This window comes from Bos taurus, chromosome 4, assembly GCF_002263795.3.
Source record: "Bos taurus isolate L1 Dominette 01449 registration number 42190680 breed Hereford chromosome 4, ARS-UCD2.0, whole genome shotgun sequence".
NCBI lineage: Eukaryota > Metazoa > Chordata > Mammalia > Artiodactyla > Bovidae > Bos > Bos taurus.
In genome coordinates, this window is record NC_037331.1 from 104,854,875 (window position 1) to 104,875,488 (window position 20,614).

The 20,614-nt window shown below is 39.2% G+C and overlaps 1 protein-coding gene across 5 annotated transcripts in view; it reads left to right on the forward strand.

The window, feature by feature from the left end:
* AGK (acylglycerol kinase) overlaps positions 1–20,614 on the forward strand; it is a 100,690-nt gene that overhangs the window by 52,943 nt on the left and 27,133 nt on the right. For all 5 annotated transcript variants that reach the window (XM_059885553.1, XM_024990650.2, XM_024990651.2 and 2 more), the window contains 2 exon segments: positions 1,157–1,251; positions 5,934–6,003. In XM_059885553.1, coding sequence (XP_059741536.1) covers positions 1,157–1,251; positions 5,934–6,003 — 165 coding nt within the window.

Sequence of the window (20,614 nt, forward strand, 5' to 3'; positions counted from 1 at the left end):
ATGTTGTTTTTTTTTTTTTTTTTAACCAAGAGTTGTTTAAACTATAAAATTTCCTTATAAAATCTTTTTCTCAAAGGATTCTTTCATTAATAAACCGTGATATATTCATATGTTGGAAGCCACACAACAGTTAAAATGAATGAACTAGACTTACAAACATCTACGTGGTAAATCTAAAAAATATTCAATAAAAAAGTCAGGTTGCCAAAGCATGTTATGCATTTCTCCAAAGTTTTAAAATTCAGAGAACAAAGATACTGTTGATGGAAGCATCAACTGTGTAGTCAAAGGATAATAACGTGGATGGAAAGGAATTGTACCAAGTCTATGATGATGGATGGCTGGTTTCCTTTGGGGGAAGGGAAAGAGGAAGAGGGTGAGAAGGGAGTTGAACTGCATCTGCATCAAGTTCTCTCTTAAAACTCTGAAGTAAATATGGCAAAATGTAATATTTGCCAAATCTGAGTCTTAGTTACATGGGTGTTGTGAGATTATTTTATCCACTTTTCTACAATAACTTAAAGTATTTTAAATAAGAAATACAACAAGAAAAAAGAAAGTAACCACAAGGAAGAAGATCCTTCACAGTCCCTGAGTAATAATAGATTGAGCTCAAAATAGTCTTTAGAACCTTACAGTATCTATTAGTATTTGTAGCGTTTAATTAAGTCCTCTGCGATGCCATTCTTCTGCTATTTGACCTTGCATTTTCTCTTAGCCTTGGTTATACTTGCAATAGTTTACAAGGCAGTTTCACCTGTCCTCAGTCACTATACCAATGTTAGACTTTTTAAATTGAATTTTATCTGCAACTTTGTCAAATAGTGTGGCAACGTAATATACTCTGTCACAGTCATGCAGTTACGTAATATCCAAGACACTCATTTTCTTAACCAAATTTCTTTCAACCCATTGGTATTAGTGAATATTCAAGTATTTCTTCCAAATTTGAAGTTTTGTTGTTTTCATGAACTGCCTTGTTCTAGAAACTGCTTCCTCAGTATTGCATGATGGCTGGTCTAGGGCCGTGGGAAGGAAGACAGGGAGGCAGGGCCAGGGTCACTTACTTTGTTTTATGGACACGTCTGTGCCTCTTTGTTCAATCTCATTTTCTGACCATAACAATAAAACTTCCCTCTCATTTTCTTCCCGCCAGGCTACCTTCAGTAAGATTCCCATCGGATTCATCCCACTGGGCCAGACCAGTAGTTTGAGTCAGACACTCTTTGCCGAAAGTGGAAACAAAGTCCAGTAGGTTGTCAGTGTGGGATGGTAGCATTTGTGGGTGAGAGAGCCTGGGAATGGCAGATCCGCATGTGTGATACAGTTTTCTTTTTGAGTTTTGCTAGCCTGAAACTTCAGATCATTAAGAGGAGGAGATCAGAGTTCAAGCATTCGGTTGATTGGGAAGTTTCTCTGTTGGGTGGTGGGACCCTGGTGATCTAATATTAAGTCCCCAGGTGAGGTATGGCAATGAATACTGATGTCCTTTTTTTCTTATGAAGTTAGCTTTGCTGATCCAGGCGTACTGTTTGTGTGCCTTTGTGCTGTAAGATCCTCTGGTGAAGACAGATTCGCAGTGCTCATTTGTTTGCGTTAAGTATGCATGATGACAAATAGCAAATCCCCCGTGGAGACCGAGCCAGCAGCCTTGGCTCCATTACCTTGATAATATAAGGAGCTAAAACAACCAAATATAGTTACCTCCTTTAGTGAACGCCTAAAGTAGAAGGCAGTACAGAGAGAGTAGACAGAAAGCAGTGCAGCCCTGACATCTAAATTAAATTGCTGTGAGTCTACCACTGTCTTCAGGAGTCAGGCAAATTGTTACCATTGCACTTTTCTTTTGAAAGCATTATGTAAACAAAAATTGAGTCTTTCAAGAAGATGGGAATCTTGAATTTGAGTTGTGACTTTGATTAGAAATAGAATCTTGGACACATCCTTATCAGGTTCTTATTGTCAGTTGCCTGATCTTTGTTTATTTTTTAAACTTTTTGTTTTGTATTAGGATATAGCCAATTAACAATGTTGTTAATAATTTCAGGTGAACAGTGAGGGGACTTAGCCATGCATATACATGTATCTCTTCTCCTCCAAACTACCCCCTGTCCAGGCTGTCACATAACATTGCTCAGAGTTCCCTGTGCTATTCAGTAGGTCCTTGTTGGTTATCCTTTTTAAATGCCTGATCATTAAGGCTTTGTGACACATTGGAGAGGTCAATAAATAGTGTTTGTTGAATGAATGAACTGAAATATTCTCAAGGCATTTCTGTTTATAACCTTCCGAATCAATGACAATAACAATATGCAAGTGATTTTCTGTTTTGGATTATTTTTTTGTTTCTGCTTTGGGATTTTTCTTTTAAAGTGTAATGGACATACAACAATATATTCGTCTCAGATGTACCACACAATGATTCAATATGTGTATATCACCACAGTAAGTGTAGTTGACATCTGCCACCCGACAGTAGTTACAGAATTTTTTCCCTTACAAGGGGAGCTTTTAAGATATGCTCTCTTTAAAACTTTCAGACATACAGCGCAGTATTAGCATTAGTTGCCACGCTATACCTTCCGTCCCCACAACTTACTTATTTTGTAACTTTTGACCCCCTTCACCTGTTTTGCCCGCCTCTCTCACCCCACCTCTGACAAACACCAATCTGTTCCGTGTCATTAGATGCCACCCACATGTAAGTGAGATCATATAGTATTTGTCTTTCTCTGTCTGACTTAACTTCACTTAGCGTAGCACCCTCCAGTTCATCCATGCTGTTGCAAATGGCATAATTTCATTCTTTTTTATTGCTGAATACTGTGTGTGTGCACGAACATATACATGTATCACATATTCTCTATCCATTCACCTGTCAGTGGACACTTGGCTTGTTTCCATATCTTAGCTATTGTAAATAATGCTGCAACAAATATGGTGCATATATCTTGAGAGTTAGTGCTTTTGTTTTCTTTGGATAAATAGCTAGAAGTGGCCTTGCTGAATTGTATCGTAGTTCTATTTTTAACTCTTTGAGGAATCTCCATACTGTTTTCCACAGTGGCTGTATCAATTTAACATTCCCACCAACAGTGAACAAGGGTTCCCTTTTCTCCACATCCTCCATAACACTTGTTATTTCTTATCTTTTTGATAATAGCCGTTCTCACGGGTATGAGGGGATATCTCTATGTGTTTCAATTTGCTTTTCCCTGAAGTTTCATGCTTCCGGGCCATCTTTTCATGTACATGTGGCCATCTGTATGTCTTCTTTGGAAAAATGTCTGCTCCAATCATCTGGTCATTTTTCAAGTGGATTTTTTTTTCCTCTGTTGTATGAGATATTTATATGTTTTGGATATTAACCACTTAGCAAATATATGACTTGCAAATATTTCCTCCCATTCCTCAGGTTGCCTTTTCATTTTGTTGCTGGTTTCCTTTGCTCTCCAGAAGGTTTTTAGTATGATGTAGTCCCACTTTTTTATTTTTGCTTTTGTCGCTTTTGGTTTCAGATTCAGAAATCATCACCAAGTCTTACGTCAAGAAGCTTACCCTCTTTTCTTTTAGGAGTTTTATGGTTTCAGGTCTTACTACATTCAGGTCTTTAAACCATTTTGAGTTTATCTTTGCGTCTGGTGTAAGCTAGTGGTGCAGTTTCATTCTTCTGCATGTGGCTGTCCAGTTCTGCTTGCGGATTTTGAATTGACTGGTTTTATGGATTTATTATTGCTGTTTAATTTTAGGAGTCATCCTATATCTTTTAACAATTCAGTTCTTTGTTTTAGATAAAAGCCTTGGTCCATATATCACAGATTAGGCATAAATGTAGACATACACTAATATCAGGTCTTTATTAAAATGTCCCTCATGCCTCAAGTCTTCATCTATCCAGTCCTTTACCAGTCTTCCTGCAGCCGAACGTGGCATTTCATTTTGCTGTATATTTTCCCCTGGTTTAGAATTTCGGAGGGACAATAAATATGACACCCAGTGAGTTAAACGTTTTTGCTTGTCAGAGACAAATCCTGTCTGGTTCGGGTCTTGATCACTTGTGATAGCTGTTCTTTCCGCCTGTCAGTGTAGATTATTCGAACTGCTTGCCAGCGTTACCGAATATGTCAGCAATGCAGAGGCAGACGGCATTCCTGGGAGAATCCCTCACCTATCCAAAGCCAGGGTCTGTGCTGGGCGCCCGCCCTCAAGTCCTTAGATAGCCCTCAGTGTCTTGAGAGCTGATTTTCCCTGTAGTTAAACTAATGTTGTTGCTGCTTCTATTTATAATTTGAAGATTTTTAAAACTTAATTTATAAGCATGCCTCAGGGCTCTTAGGTAATTAAGTCGGTCTGCCCTGGGTTCAGAATTTTGTAGACCCTCTTAACATGGCAGGTGCCTGAGGCTATTTAAAAGAACAAGGCTTTGCTTTTTGCATTGCTGTCAAGATTTGTTGTACCATAATTACTACAGAAGAAAAAGGAATTTTGAATTCGGAATGTTGCCGATAAATAAGCCTAAAAAATAGCTGTTCCATGCTACAGGGCAGCTTTATTTAGAACTTTCAATTATTGCCAGAGGATGACAAATTTAAGGTTGCATGTTAACCATCTTCTGCCAAGCAATTTTGAAAAAAATTAATATGGAAAGGCATTTTTCAGTCAGAACATTTTTTAAAGGTCAGCCTCTCAAAAGCACTTCTTAAACCTCTTAATGTGCTAGGTACCACTCAGAGCAAGCACGGAACTTTAGGATTCTTTCTGATAACTTCCTTTGAAATTAATATATTTATATCGAATTAATCTGAACCGGTGATCATGCATCTTGCTTTCTCCTAAATTGAATCTCATTTTCTAGACTTCTACCTGCTTCCCACATAGCATCTGTCTTGGAGGCGAAAATGGGATAAAGAGAAATTTGAGAAAGTAAATGAGGTTGTTTATTAAGTTTCAGCTTGCTTACTAGGGAACCCAGAAAGTTATCCAAGCACTAATGTGTATATTTTGAGGATGTATTATATTTTTCTAAAATAACTTCAACGAATCTTGGCCTTTATTATTTTTTTCTTTTTTTGAATGTAATCCCCACACCAGAGATACGTAGTTGCTTTTTTTTCTTTTTTAAAATAATGTTATTGTTTATTTTTATTTATGGCTGTGCTGGGTCTCTGTTGCTATGTGGACTTCTCTCTAATTGGGGCAAGTAGGGGCTGCTCTCTAGTTGCGGTATGTGGACTTCTCATCGTGGTGACTTCTCTTGTGCAGCACGGGCTCCAGGGCACACGGGCTCCAGGGCACACGGGCTGTAGTACTTGCGGCACTCGAGCTCAGCAGTTGCGGCTCCCTGGCTCTAGAGCACAGGCTTGGTATTTGGGGCACATGGGCTTAGTTGCTCTGCAGCATTTGGAATCTTCCTGAATCAGGGGATCGAATTCATGTCTCCTGCGCTGGCAGGCGGATTCATTACCACTGAGCCAACCAGGGAGGCCCAGTCCTGTCCTTTAGTTATCCTTCAGATTATTAGAGTAAAAAGCTGTATGGTTTTGAAGTGCTTGACTTTGTTACAATGAATGAAAGATGTTATTTATTTATCATAATTTCCAATGATAAGAGTTGGACACAATGCAGACCCTCAGTAAGTGTGAAGTAAATAAATGATCAGTGCTTCCTATAAACTTCTCTTTGCTGAAGCCTTCTTTTTGAGTCTGTATCAGAGCCTTCCACTCTATGTGTATCAGCAATTCTTTTATACTCCTTCATTCTGTTTTCTTGGGGGTATTTCGAAGGGATATGTCTTTTTCCTGATTCATCTGTTGGTACTCTGGGCAGGAATGGTTTTGGGGGTGGTGAGTGTGTGTATACGTGGGTGTGTGTGTCTTGGGGGTACTGCTGCTTATTCTTCACAACGTAATAATTTCCTTCTTGTTACCTTTTAGACGTATTACAGATGCTACACTTGCCATTGTGAAAGGAGAGACGGTTCCACTTGATGTCTTACAGATAAAGGTAAGGAGGTCTTTTCATCAGAGTTAGAAAAAATGACAAGCTAATACATATTTAAAAAAATAAAATGTAATAGTTCAAATAATGTTAGAATGAAACCAATTCCTCATCTTACCCTTTCCTATCTGAAGTATAACTCCACATAGAAAATAATTTTACCTGGTTATTCTAGCTGTTACCACTAATTAGTATACCTATGATGCTACTTTTTAAAATTGCAGTTTAAAAACCCCCCACAAAACTTGAAATTTGCATCATAACCATTTTCCCGTGAAATTGGTGTAGGAGGCGTCCCAGGTGGCACGGTGGTAAAGAACCTGCCTGCCGATCCAGAGACACGGGTTCAATCCCTATGCTGGCAAGATCCCCTGGAGAAGGAAATGGCAACCCACTCCAGTATTCTTGCCTGGAAAAATTGATGGACAGAGAAGCCCGGTGGGCTATGGTCCACGGGATCACGAAGAGTCAGACACGGTAGAGCGACTGAGCATGCACACACAGTTCAGTTTATCAGTTTTAGGCCTTATCTCTTGGCCTCTCTTACGTATCAGAAGTCCTCTATATTGCCTCTCAATATAGTTGTATCATGATTTTTAGTTCCTCTGTTGATTATGTTTGACCCACAAGTAATTTTTTTATCTTATACAGTTGTTTTGAGTACCAGAAGAGCGAATAAAAGCATGTGGGACAGCACCTGGTTTCATTGTTGGTGTTTGTATAGTGGCTGCCTCTTAATCTCATGTTCTGCCATGGGCAGAACCCTTCTCGTGGCCTGTCTCTCCTCTGGAGGGCCTTCTGTTGGGAATTTAGGTTATTTTGTTTTCTTGTATTCTCAGCTCTCTGAAGAGCTTAAGAAAAATTATGATTCTGTAGATTATCAGGCTTTTTCTCAGCTTTAGGGTGGGAACAATGTTCTCTGTTGCTTCCTATGTCTTCTTTTGGGTGGCCTAACATTTTCTTAGTGATTTGTAGGTAAACTCATGAATTATTCTAGAAATACATTTGCTGGCTCTGCCCACTGAAGGGGCTTGAGACAGTGACAACAAGCAGCAGTGAGCATACCTGGCGCCCAGATTTTGGTCTCTTAAGTGCATGCCCTAATAAAACTTAGCAGCACTCTGTGCAGAGATGTCTTTCAGTGGCAGGGCAAGAACAAGGCAAAGAACTGCTCAAAAAAGAATGGGGACAACACTGAAATGACACGGGAGCCAGCCTGATGCTGTCCTTCATTGTTGTTCAGTCACTCAGTCGTGTCCGACTCTTTGCAAACCCCTGGACTGCCGAACGCTAGGCTTCCCGGTCCTTCACTATGTCCCAGAGCTTGCTCAAACTCACGTCCATTGAGTTGGTGATGCCACCCAACCAGTTTGTCCACTGTCGTCCCCTTCTCCTCCTGCCTTCAGTCTTTCTCAGCATCAGGGTCTTTTCCAATGAGTTGGCTCATCATGAAAGGCAATGCCAAAGAATGCTCAAACTACTGCACAATTGCACTCATCTCACACTCTAGTAAAGTAATGCTCAAAATTCTCCAAGCCAGGCTTCAGCAATATGTGAACCGTGAACTTCCTGATGTTCAAGCTGGTTTTAGAAAAGGCAGAGGAACCAGAGATCAAATTGCCAACATCTGCTGGATCATGGAAAAAGCAAGAGAGTTCCAGAAAAACATCTATTTCTGCTTTATTGACTATGCCAAAGCCTTTGACTGTGTGGATCACAATAAACTGTGGAAAATTCTGAAAGAGATGGGAATACCAGACCACCTGATCTGCCTCTTGAGAAATTTGTATGCAGGTCAGGAAGCAACAGTTAGAACTGGACATGGAACAACAGACTGGTTCCAAATAGGAAAAGGAGTACGTCAAGGCTGTATATTGTCACCCTGTTTATTTAACTTATATGCAGAGTACATCATGAGAAACGCTGGATTGGAAGAAACACAAACTGGAATCAAGATTGCTGGGAGAAATATCAATAACCTCAGATATGCAGATGACACCACCCTTATGGCAGAAAGTGAAGAGGAACTAAAAAGCCTCTTGATGAAAGTGAAAGTGGAGAGTGAAAAAGTTGGCTTAAAGCTCAACATTCAGAAAACGAAGATCATGGCATCTGGTCCCATCACTTCATGGCAAATAGATGGGGAAACAGTGGAAACAGTGGCTGACTTCATTTTTCTGGGCTCCATAATCACTGCAGATGGTGATTGCAGCCATGAAATTAAAAGATGCTTACTTCTTGGAAGGAAAGTTATGGTTTTTCCTGTGGTTATATACAGATGTGAAAGTTGGACTGTGAAGAAGGCTGAGCGCTGAAGAATTGATGCTTTTGAACTGTGGTGTTGGAGAAGACTCTTGAGAGTCCCTTGGACTGCAAGGAGATCTAACCAGTCCATTCTGAAGGAGATCAGCCCTGGGATTTCTTTGGAAGGAATGATGCTAAAGCTGAAACTCCAGTACTTTGGCCACCTCATGGGAAGAGTTGACTCATTGGAAAAGACTCTGATGCTGGGAGAGATTGGGGGCAGGAGAAGGGGACGACAGAGGATGAGATGGCTGGATGGCATCACTGACTTGATGGATGTGAGTCTGAGTGAATTCTGGGAGTTGGTGATGGACAGGGAGGCCTGGCGTGCTGCAATTCATGGGGTTGCAAAGAGTCGGACACGACTGAGCGACTGATCTGATCTGATCAGGTGGCCAAAGTATTGGAGCTTCAGCATCAGTCCTTTCAATGAGTATATAGGAATGATTTCCTTTAGGACTGACTGGTTTGATCTTGCATTTTAAGGGTCTTGAGAGTTCAAGACTCTCAAGAGTCTTCTCCAGCACCACAGTTCAAAAGTGTCAATTCTTCTGTGCTCAGCCTTCATTATGGTCCAAATCTTGCATCCATATATAACTACTGGAAAAATCACAGCTTTGACTGTATGGACCTTTGTCGGCAAAGGTAATATGTAATATCTGTATTACATATTAATAATTGTAATATCTCTGCTTTTTAATATGCTGCCGAGGTTTGTCAAAGTTTTCTTCCAAGGAGCAAGTGTATTTTAATTTCATGGCTGCAGACACCATCTGCAGTGATTTTTGAGCCCAAGAAAATAAACTCTGTCACTGTTTCCATTGTTGCCCTATCTATTGGCCATGAAGTGATGGGACTGGATGCCATGATCTTTGTTTTTTGAATGTTGAGATTTAAGCCAGCTTTTTCACTCTCTTTCACTTTCATCAAGAGGCTCTTTAGCTCCTCTTCACTTTCTGCCATAAGGGTGGTGTCATCTGTATATCTGAGGTTCTTGATATTTCTCCCAGCAATCTTGATTCCAGCTTGTGCTTCATCCAACCCGGCATTACTCTGCATCTACATTAAATAAGCAGGGTGACAGTATACAGCCTTGACGTACTCCTTCCTCAATTCAGAACCAGTCTGCTGTTCCATGTTTAGTTCTAATTGTTGCTTCTTGACCTGCATGCAGGATTCCCAGGTAAGATGGTCTGATATTCCCATCTCTTTAAGAATTTTCCACAGTTTGTTGTGATTCACACAGTCAAAGGCTTTAGCATAGTCAGTGAAGCAGAAATAGATGTTTTTCTGGAATTCTCTTTGCTTTTTCTGTGATTCAGTGGATATTGGCAATTTGATCTCTGGTTCCTCTACCTTTTCTAAATCCAGCTTGAACCTCTTGAAGTTCTTGGTTCATGTACAGTTGAAGCCTAGCTTGGAGAATTTTTAGCATTACTTTGCTAGTGTGTGAGATGAGTGCAGTTGTGTGGTAATTTGAACATTCTTTGGTATTGCCTTTCTTTTGGATTGGAATGAAAACTGACCTTTTCCTGTGGCCACTGCTGTGGCCAAATTTGGAAAACAGCAGTGGCTTTGCTGGCATGTTGAGTGTAGTACTTTAACAGCATCATCTTTTAGGATTTGGAATAGCTCAGCTGGAATTCCATCACCTCCACTAGCTTTGTTTGTAGTGATGTTTCCTAAGGCCCAGTTGACTTCATACTCTAGGATGTCTGACTCTAGGTGAGTGATCACACCATCGTGATTATCTGGGTCGTGAAGATCTTTTTTGTACAGTTCTTCTGTGTATTCTTGCCACCTCTTCTTAATATCTTCTGCTTCTGTTAGGTCCATACCATTTCTGTCCTTTATTGTGCCCATCTTTGCATGAAATGTTCCCTTGGTATCTCTGATTTTCTTGAAGAGATCTCTAGTCTTTCTCATTTTATTGTTTTCCTCTTATTTCTTTGCGTTGATCGCTGAGGAAGGCTTTCTTACCACTCCTTGGCTGTTCTTTGGAACTCTGCATTCAGATGGGTGTGTCTTGCCTTCTTTCTTTTGCCTTTTGTTTCTCTCCTTTTATCAGCTATTTCGATGGTATCCTACTAACCACTTTTGGGGCAGTTTGAACATCAAAAAGAGTAATGCTAGTGGATTATAATACATTAAATAAAAATGATCAATCCTGAAGCTACAGTCATATTACAGAAGAATCACCAAATTGTGTAAGTTATGACAGAGTTAGAGAATTACCGTTTGGCAGTCACTAACGAAGTAATTCAAGCAGAGATCATCAGTGGATGCTGCACACATTGAATAGAAGGTTGTTGAGAAACAAATATTATGCCAGATTACTGTACTTAATCATTACAAAGGGAAAAAACACCTTTATCATAGAGAGATCTAGCATACACCACCTTATCCAAGTGATCAAACAGCATCACCAGTAATGGGACAGATGAACATCGTCTGCCTCCTGATATGATACATTGAGAAGGACACAGCATCACCTATGTAGTGTCTTGCCTAAAACATTAATCTTAATGTAACTGACTCTAATCTTGAGAAAACAATCAAATCCAAGTTGTAGGACATTCTAGAAGCAACCACTGATTTGGCTTCTTCAAAAATATCAGTGTCATGAAATCTTCTTTTAGAAGATTTAATCTTGAGCAGTTAAGGAAAACTAAAGAAATATCATAATTAAGATATGAGATCTTGGATTAGAAAAAGAAAAAATAGTGTCAGGTATAAAAGATACCAGCGATATTTTAATATGGATGATATATGGTGCCATGGTGTTATGGTTATGTCTGGGTACATCCTTTTTCTTAGGAGACACATGCTGAAATTTTTTGAGTGAAATGTCATGAAGTCTGCAGTTTCTTGTACACAGATAAAGCTAATACAAGGAAATGTTGGCATGGTGAAGCTGAGTGTGAGGTAAAAATGGTGTTCATTGCACATACAAAAAGTTTTTTGGTTTGACATCTTACCAAAGGTGAAAGTTTGGAGGGAAGAAGCCCCAACAGCTATTGTAGGTTCTTGATCAGAATCTTCTAAAAAGGGTTCAATTCCTGGAAATTGAAAAGATACTCTCGCTTGATAGCAGTTAAGTATCTGTTCCTTTGTCATCTGTATTTCTCCCCATCCCCCCACCCCCCGCCAAATAATCCTGTAAACAGTGAATCCCTCATACTTTACTCAGATTTGGCCTTAAAAATGTACCAGCTACATTCAGGTTGTCCTCTAAAGGTTATGCACATTTTATATTCATGCAGGTTTCCAAGTCTCTGTGGAAGGCTCCACGCTGTGTCACGATTCCAAGCTTCAGCCCTAAAAGGCACTCTTGTTCTATAGCGTTTGTTATGTGCTTGTTACAGTTGATGAGCCCGTGAGGTTGCAGTCTGTTTTCCTTTTATTTTCCTTGTTCTTTATGCAGTGACATCTGCACTCTCCACTGTGACCTTGCTGGTCAGGGTAAGAGTGATTTAAGTTGCAATTGATTCTTCAGCATCTAATAAAGCTTAATTGTTTTCACAAAAGGTACTGAGAGAAATGTTAGGCTAGAAAAGGAAACTACAGATCAGCATCTATGAAGATATTATTCTAAAATATTGTTACTATCAAAGGAATGCATCAGGGTAGATCTCTTAATAACTGAGTGAGTTACTGCTTCTCTTTTATGTGGGAGAAGTTGTACATTCTAAAATAATTAGGATTTAACTGGAAATTCTTGACTGTGCTTGCATTTCAATATCTCGTCTCCTTTATCTTTTTCTTTCAAATATACCAATTCTGTGAATTGATAAAACCAGAGTCAAATTTACCACAGCCTCTTTATATTGGTAACACACCCCGGGAAGCAGAAAACTTTTAAAATCAATTCCTAGAAAACAAAGTACAGTAGCCCCTACTGTGGTTTCTGAGGCACCCAGCTAGGCGGAATTTGTCTTTTTCTTTTTTCTTTATTTCTGGAAATTGCTTTCAAAATATGCTGGAAAGCATTATAGATGAAGCCTGATACCAGATTCCTCTTCTTTTAAAAAACAAACTGAAACACAGTTAAACATATAATGGAAGATTCTCCAAAGATTAAAAAATGGCCCTTAGAAGCTCTAACAGTGCTTTATATTTTCATTGTGGAGTGTGAGTTCGCATCTCCTTAGGTCCTCTAACTCAGTGAGAGAGGCAAGACGTGTATTAGTGTCTTCATGGGACAGATTAAGGAATAAAGGGTTATCTGATCATAGACTAGCTGTGCTGGAGACAAAATAAGGATTCTCTGTCTTATGGGCCATTGCTTTTTCCTTCAGTGCTTTGTCCAGGGGGGATCACTGTTTTCCTGTCCCACATAGATATCTACAGTGCCTTGAACTTGACTTTAAAGTAACTACGGGAAAGATTTATGAAATTCTTTCTGGTTCTTTATTTTTGGTCTTTCGGTTTCACTCAGACTCTGCCAACCCAGAACCAAATGAGGAGGGTGGGGCAGGCAGTGAGAAGCTCCCCACCCTTCCCCACTCTGTCATTCCTGGCTCATCACATGGCTCCTTTCTGTGAAAGCCCCAGTGCAGATCCTTCTCATATGATGATGCTTAGGGCTGCTTTAGAGCTCCTTCTACCCTGGGCTTCCCTGATAGCTCAGTTGGTAAAAAAAAAAAAAAAAAAAAAATCCACCTGCAATGCAAGAGAGCCCCAGTTTGATCCCTGGATAGGGAAGATCTGCTGGAGAACGGATAGGCTACCTACTCCAGTATTCTTGGGCTTCCCTTACGGTTCAGCTGGTAAAGAATCCGCCCGCAATGCGGGAGACCTAGGTTTGATTCCTGGGTTGTGGGAAGATCCCCTGGAGAAGGAGACCCTGGGTCCGATCCCTGGGTTGGGAAATATTCTGGCCTGGAGAATTCCATGGACTGTGTAGTCGGACATGACTGAGCCACTTTCATTTTCTTTGCCTTGCTTCTTTTTCTTCATCTAAAATCCCTAAGATTCCTATATTGGGCAGCTGTCTGGTTGACCAGGATTGTTTTCTTTTCACTGTTCTGTTCCAGCCGGCTCTCCCAGTTAGTTACTTTCCTCTGCAGAGCACAAGGCCATTCCATGCAGGGAGTCACTCTGTCCAGGGGAGCCTCTGACTTGGTGCAGCATGTCTCCTCTGCTGCTAAGATCTGGCTCTGCACCATCTTTCTGTATCCATTCTTGTTTTGTGACCTCTCTATTTCATAACCTGTCAGCCAGACCTTCACTGACCTAAGATACAGTGATGCTTTGTCTGTTGGCTTCCACTCTGTCCATTTGACCTTGCTTGTTTTTGCCGAACTCATGTGTTCTCTAACTGGGACCAGTCTCTTCGCTACTGCGCCTCAGACCTCTTCTAATCCTGAAGGCTCTGTACCCATCTGCTTCTCTAGACTCTTCACACTCCTTTCCTATTGTCCAGAGCCCTTTATACCACTTGCTAGAACAGCACCTCAGGTCTGTGGAACCTTAAGGTTACAAGGCTTTTCAGTTAGTCTTAACAGAATAGTCCCCAAATTCTTCCCCCACATGAAGAAAGGGAAAGTGGTTTTAGAGCACCAGTCAGGAAATCTTGAGTACTTATCTCAGAACTTCTTGCCTCTACTACATTTCCCCAAGGAATATATTATACTTATGCAGGATGTCTTTCCAGAGAGGGCTGCACAAATGATTCAGGAAAACTGTGTATTGTATTTCTCCTTCTGGAAATTTATAATGTACGTTAACATATGAAAGACTCTAAGAAGAACTGCGGTCAACATAACTTGTTTCAAGCCAAATATGTTTGCTATTTCCCAACCTATTTCAGCATGGAATCTTCTGACATCAGAATCATCATCATCATATGTAACACTTAAGATCTTAAAAGACATTTGGGAAATGTCCCCATGGATACAGCGTACTATTCACGTAGTGCTGTTTCTCTCCCTTAGGCTAGAGCACTCTTTCTCCTCTTGTTTCTTTCCTTTCTCTCTCCTCTCCTCTCCAACCTCCCTAATCCAGGTTCTTTTTTTTTTTTTTTTCATTCCTTTTAGGAGAAGGACTGGTGAAATCACTGTGGTATGCACTTGTTGTATTGTAATCTAGTATTCTTCCTCAGTTGAGGGACCTGGTTTGTTTCTCTCTTTTTAATTAGCATGCATCTTCCCTAGTCCCAATACTGTATGATTCAGCCTTGTTCATTCTCTTTGAATCCTATATAGTGCTTAGGTCACTGTTGAGAACCTCCTATGTATTTCTGCAAAAATTATAATGAATAGATAAAATAATCCAGGCTTCATACAGATATAGATGTATATACAGATATACATATGTATATATGCTGAATCAAAAAAGATAGTTACATTGCATTAAAAAAAACTTCCCACCCACTACTTCCTACCTGTGTGAACCATGAGTCTGGTTTCTGTATCATCTAGGAGCTTGTTTTTTTTTTTGTAGTTGTTAGGTTTGTTTGTTTTTTTAATGATTCTACATGTAAGAGAGATCATACAGTATTTTTCTTCCTCTGACTTACTGCATTTAGCCTAATGCCCTCAAGGTCCATCCATGTTATCCCAAATGGCAAGATTTCATTCCTTATTTTATGACTGAATAATAAACATTGAGCATGTCTGCATGTGTGTGTGTGCATGTGCCACAGTTGATCCATTCATCTGTCAGTGGACACTTAAGTTGTTTGTGTACCTTGGCTATTGTTAATGATGATGCAGTGAGCATGGGGTGTGTATATCTTTTGAGTGAGTGTTTTGTTTTTGGATAAATACCTAGAAGTGGATTTGCTTGGGCACATGATAGTTCTATTTTTAATCCTTTGAGGAACTTCCCTACTGTTTTCCATAAAGTGAAAGTGAAGTCGCTCAGTGGTGTCCGACTCTTTGCAACCCCATGGACTATAGCCTACCAGGCTCCTCAGTCCATGGAATCTTCCAAGCAAGAGTACTGGAGTGGGTCACCATTTGCTTCTCCAGGGGATCTTCCCCTCCCAGGGATCGAACCCGGGTCTCCCGCACGACAGGCAGATGCTTTACCGTCTGAGCCACCAGGGAAGGGGCTTCACTGTTTTCCATAGTGAATGCACAAATTTACATTCCCACCAGCATTCACAAACGTTCCCTTTCCTTTGCATTCTTAACAGCATTTATTTTCTTATCTTTTTGATAATAGCCTTTCCAATAGATGTGAGGTGTTATCTCACTGTGTTTGATTTGCCTTTTCTGATTAATGATGCTGGGCTTCCTATTGGCCATCAGTATGTCTGTTCCTATGCTTTGCCCATTTTTCAATTCGATTGCTTCTTTTTTTCTATTGAGTTGTATGAGTTCTTTTTTTTTAATTTTTTTTTATTTTTAAACTTTACAATATTGTATTAGTTTTGCCAAATATCGAAATGAATCCGCCACAGGAATACCCGCGTTCCCCATCCTGAACCCTCCTCCCTCCCCTATCCTCCCTCTGGGTCGTCCCAGTGCACCAGCCCCAAGCATCCAATACCGTGCATCGAACCTGGACTGGCGACTCATTTCATACATGATATTATACATGTTTCAATGCTATTCTCCCAAATCTCCCCACCCTCTCCCTCTCCCATAGAGTCCATAAGACTGATCTATACATTGGTGTCTCTTTTGCTGTCTCGTACACAGGGTTATTGTTACCATCTTTCTAAATTCCATATATATGCGTTAGTATACTGTATTGGTGTTTTTCTTTCTGGCTTACTTCACTCTGTATAATAGGTTCCAGTTTCATCCATCTCATTAGAACTGATTCAAATGTATTCTTTTTAATGGCTGAGTAATACTCCATTGTGTATATGTACCACAGCTTTCTTATCCATTCATCTGCTGATGGACATCTAGGTTGCTTCCATGTCCTGGCTATTATAAACAGTGCTGTGATGAACATTGGGGTACACGTGTCTCTTTCCCTTCTGGTTTCCTCAGTGTGTATGCCCAGCAGTGGGATTGCTGGATCATAAGGCAGTTCTATTTCCAGTTTTTAAAGGAATCTCCACACTGTTCTCCATAGTGGCTGTACTAGTCTGCATTCCCACCAACAGTGTAAGTGAGTTCCCTTTTCTCCACACCCTCTCCAGCATTTATTGCTTGTAGACTTATGGATCGCAGCCATTCTGACTGGCGTGAAATGGTACCTCATAGTGGTTTTGATTTGCATTTCTCTGATAATGAGTGATGTTGAGCATCTTTTCATGTGTTTGTTAGCCATCTGTATGTCTTCTTTGGAGAAATGTCTATTTAGTTCTTTGGCCCATTTTATGATTGGGTCATTTATTTTTCTGGAGTTGAGCTGTAGGAGTTGCTTGTATATTTTTGAGATTAGTTGTTTGTCAGTTGCTTCATTTGCTATTATTTTCTCCCATTCTGAAGGCTGTCTTTTCACCTTGCTAATAGTTTCCTTAGTTGTGCAGAAGCTTTTAAGTTTAATTAGGTCCCATTTGTTTATTTTTGCTTTTATTTCCAATATTCTGGGAGGTGGGTCATAGGGGATCCTGCTGTGATGTATGTTGGAGAGTGTTTTGCCTATGTTCTTCTCTAGGAGTTTTATAGTTTCTGGTCTTACGTTGAGATCTTTAATCCATTTTGAGTTTATTTTTGTGTATGGTGTTAGAAAGTGTTCTAGTTTCATTCTTTTACAAGTGGTTGACCAGTTTTCCCAGCACCACTTGTTAAAGAGATTGTCTTTAATCCATTGTATATTCTTGCCTCCTTTGTCAAAGATAAGGTGTCCATATGTGTGTGGATTTATCTCTGGGCTTTCTATTTTGTTCCATTGATCTATATTTCTGTCTTTGTGCCAGTACCATACTGTCTTGATAACTGTGGCTTTGTAATAGAGCCTGAAGTCAGGTAGAGGTTGACTTCCTCCAGTTCCATTCTTCTTTCTCAAGATAGCTTTGGCTATTCGAGGTTTTTTGTATTTCCATACAAATTGTGAAATTATTTGTTCTAGCTCTGTGAAGAATACCGTTGGTAGCTTGATAGGGATTGCATTCAATCTATAAATTGCTTTGGGTAGTATACTCATTTTCACTATATTGATTCTTCCAATCCATGAACATGGTATATTTCTCCATCTATTAGTGTCCTCTTTGATTTCTTTCACCAGTGTTTTATAGTTTTCTATATATAGGTCTTTAGTTTCTTTAGGTAGATATATTCCTAAGTATTTTATTCTTTCCGTTGCAATGGTGAATGGAATTGTTTCCTTAATTTCTCTGTTTTCTCATTATTAGTGTATAGGAATGCAAGGGATTTCTGTGTGTTGATTTTATATCCTGCAACTTTACTATAATCATTGATTAGTTCTAGTAATTTTCTGGTGGAGTCTTTAGGGTTTTCAATGTAAAGGATCATGTCATCTGCAAACAGTGCGAGTTTCACTTCTTCTTTTCCAGTTTGGATTCCTTTTATTTCTTGTTCTGCTCTGATTGCTGTGGCCAAAACTTCTAAAACTATATTGAATAGTAATGGTGAAAGTGGGCACCCTTGTCTTGTTCCTGACTTTAGAGGAAATGCTTTCAATTTTTCACCATTGAGGATAATGTTTGCTGTGGGTTTGTCATATAGCGCTTTTATTATGTTGAGGTATGTTCCTTCTATTCCTGCTTTCTGGAGAGTTCTTATGATAAATGGATGTTGAATTTTGTCAAAGGCTTTCTCTGCATCTATTGAGATAATAATATGGTTTTTGTTTTTCAATTTGTTAATGTGGTGTATAACATTGATTGATTTGCGGATATTGAAGAATCCTTGCATTCCTGGGATAAAGCCCACTTGGTCATGGTGTATGATCTTTTTAATGTGCTGTTGGATTCTGATTGCTAGAATTTTGTTAAGGATTTTTGCATCTATGTTCATCAGTGATATTGGCCTGTAGTTTTCTTTTTTTGTGGCATCTTTGTCAGGTTTTGGGATTAGGGTGATGGTGGCCTCATAGAATGAATTTGGAAGTTTACCTTCCTCTGCAATTTTCTGGAAGAGTTTGAGCAGGATAGGTGTTAGTTCTTCTCTAAATTTTTGGTAGAATTCAGCTGTGAAGCCGTCTGGACCTGGGCTTTTGTTTGCTGGAAGATTTTTGATTACAGTTTCAATTTCCGTGCTTGTGATGCATCTGTTAAGATTTTCTATTTCTTCCTGGTCCAGTTTTGGAAAGTTGTACATTTCTAAGAATTTGTCCATTTCTTCCACGTTGTCCATTTTATTGGCATATAATTGTTGATAGTAGTCTCTTATGATCCTTTGTATTTCTGTGTTGTCTGTTGTGATCTCTCCATTTTCATTTCTAATTTTATGGATTTGATTTTTCTCCCTTTGTTTCTTGATGAGTCTGGCTAATGGTTTGTCAATTTTATTTATCCTTTCAAAGAACCAGCTTTTAGGCTTTGTTGATTTTTGCTATGGTCTCTTTTGTTTCTTTTGCATTTATTTCTGCCTTTATTTTTAAGATTTCTTTCCTTCTACTAACCCTGGGGTTCTTCATTTCTTCCTTTTCTAGTTGCTTTAGGTGTAGGGTTAGGTTATTTATTTGACTTTTTTCTTGTTTCTTGAGGTGTGCCTGTATTGCTATGAACTTTCCCCTTAGGACTGCTTTTACAGTGTCCCACAGGTTTTGGGTTGTTGTGTTTTCATTTTCATTAGTTTCTATGCAAATTTTGATTTCTTTTTTGATTTCATCTGTGATTTGTTGGTTATTCAGCAGCGTGTTGTTCAGCCTCCATATGTTGGAATTTTAAATAGTTTTTCTCCTGTAATTGAGATCTAATCTTACTGCATTGTGGTCAGAAAATATGCTTGGAATGATTTCTATTTTTTTGAATTTACCAAGGCTAGATTTATGGCCCAGGATGTGATCTATCCTGGAGAAGGTTCCATGTGCGCTTGAGAAAAAGGTGAAATTCATTGTTTTGGGATGAAATGTCCTATAGATATCAATTAGTTCTAACTGGTCTATTGTATCGTTTAACATTTGTGTTTCCGTGTTAATTTTCTGTTTAGTTGATCTATCCATAGGTGTGAGTGGGGTATTAAAGTCTCCCACTATTATTGTGTTATTGTTAATTTCTCCTTTCATACTTGTTAGCATTTGTCTTACATATTGCAGTGCTCCCGTGTTGGGTGCATATATATTTATAATTGTTATATCTTCTTCTTGGATTGATCCTTTGATCATTATGTAGTGACCATCTTGGTCTCTTTTCACAGCCTTTGTTTTAAAGTCTGTTTTATCTGATATAAGTACTGCTATTCCTGCTTTCTTTTGGTCCCTATTTGCATGGAAAATCTTTTTCCAGCCCTTCACTTTCAGTCTGTATGTGTCCCCTGTTTTGAGGTGGGTCTCTTGTAGACAACATATGTAGGGGTCTTGTTTTTGTATCCATTCAGCCAGTCTTTGTCTTTTGGTTGGGGCATTCAACCCATTTACATTTAAGGTAATTACTGATAAGTATGATCCTGTTGCCATTTACTTTATTGTTTTGGGTTCGAGTTTATACATCCTTTTTGTGTTTCCTGGTTTGGTGGTGCTGAATTCTCTCAGCTTTTGCTTGTCTGTAAAGCTTTTGATTTCTCCTTCATATTTGAATGAGATCCTTGCTGGGTACAATAATCTGGGCTGTAGGTTATTTTCTTTCATCACTTTAAGTATGTCTTGCCATTCCCTCCTGGCTTGAAGAGTTTCTATTGAAAGATCAGCTGTTATCCTAATGGGAATTCCCTTGTGTGTTATTTTGTTGTTTTTCCCTTGCTGCTTTTAATATTTGTTCTTTGTTAATTTGATTAATATGTGTCTTGGGGTGTTTCGCCTTGGGTTTATCCTGTTTGGGATTCTCTGGGTTTCTTGGACTTGGGTGATTATTTCCTTCCCCATTTTAGGGAAGTTTTCAACTATTATCTCTTCAAGTATTTTCTCATGGTCTTTCTTTTTGTCTTCTTCTTCTGGGACCCCTATGATTCGAATGTTGTAGCGATTAATATTGTCCTGGAGGTCTCTGAGATTGTCCTCATTTCTTTTAATTCGTTTTTCTTTTATCCTCTCTGATTCATTTATTTCTACCATTCTATCTTCTAATTCACTAATCCTATCTTCTGCCTCTGGTATTCTACTATTTGTTGCCTCCAGAGTGTTTTTAATTTCATTTATTGCATTATTCATTTTATGTTGACTCTCTTTTATTTCTTCTAGGTCCTTGTTAAACCTTTCTTGCATCTTCTCAATCTTTGTCTCCAAGCTATTTATCTGTGATTCCATTTTGATTTCAAAATTTTGGATCAATTTCACTATCATTCGG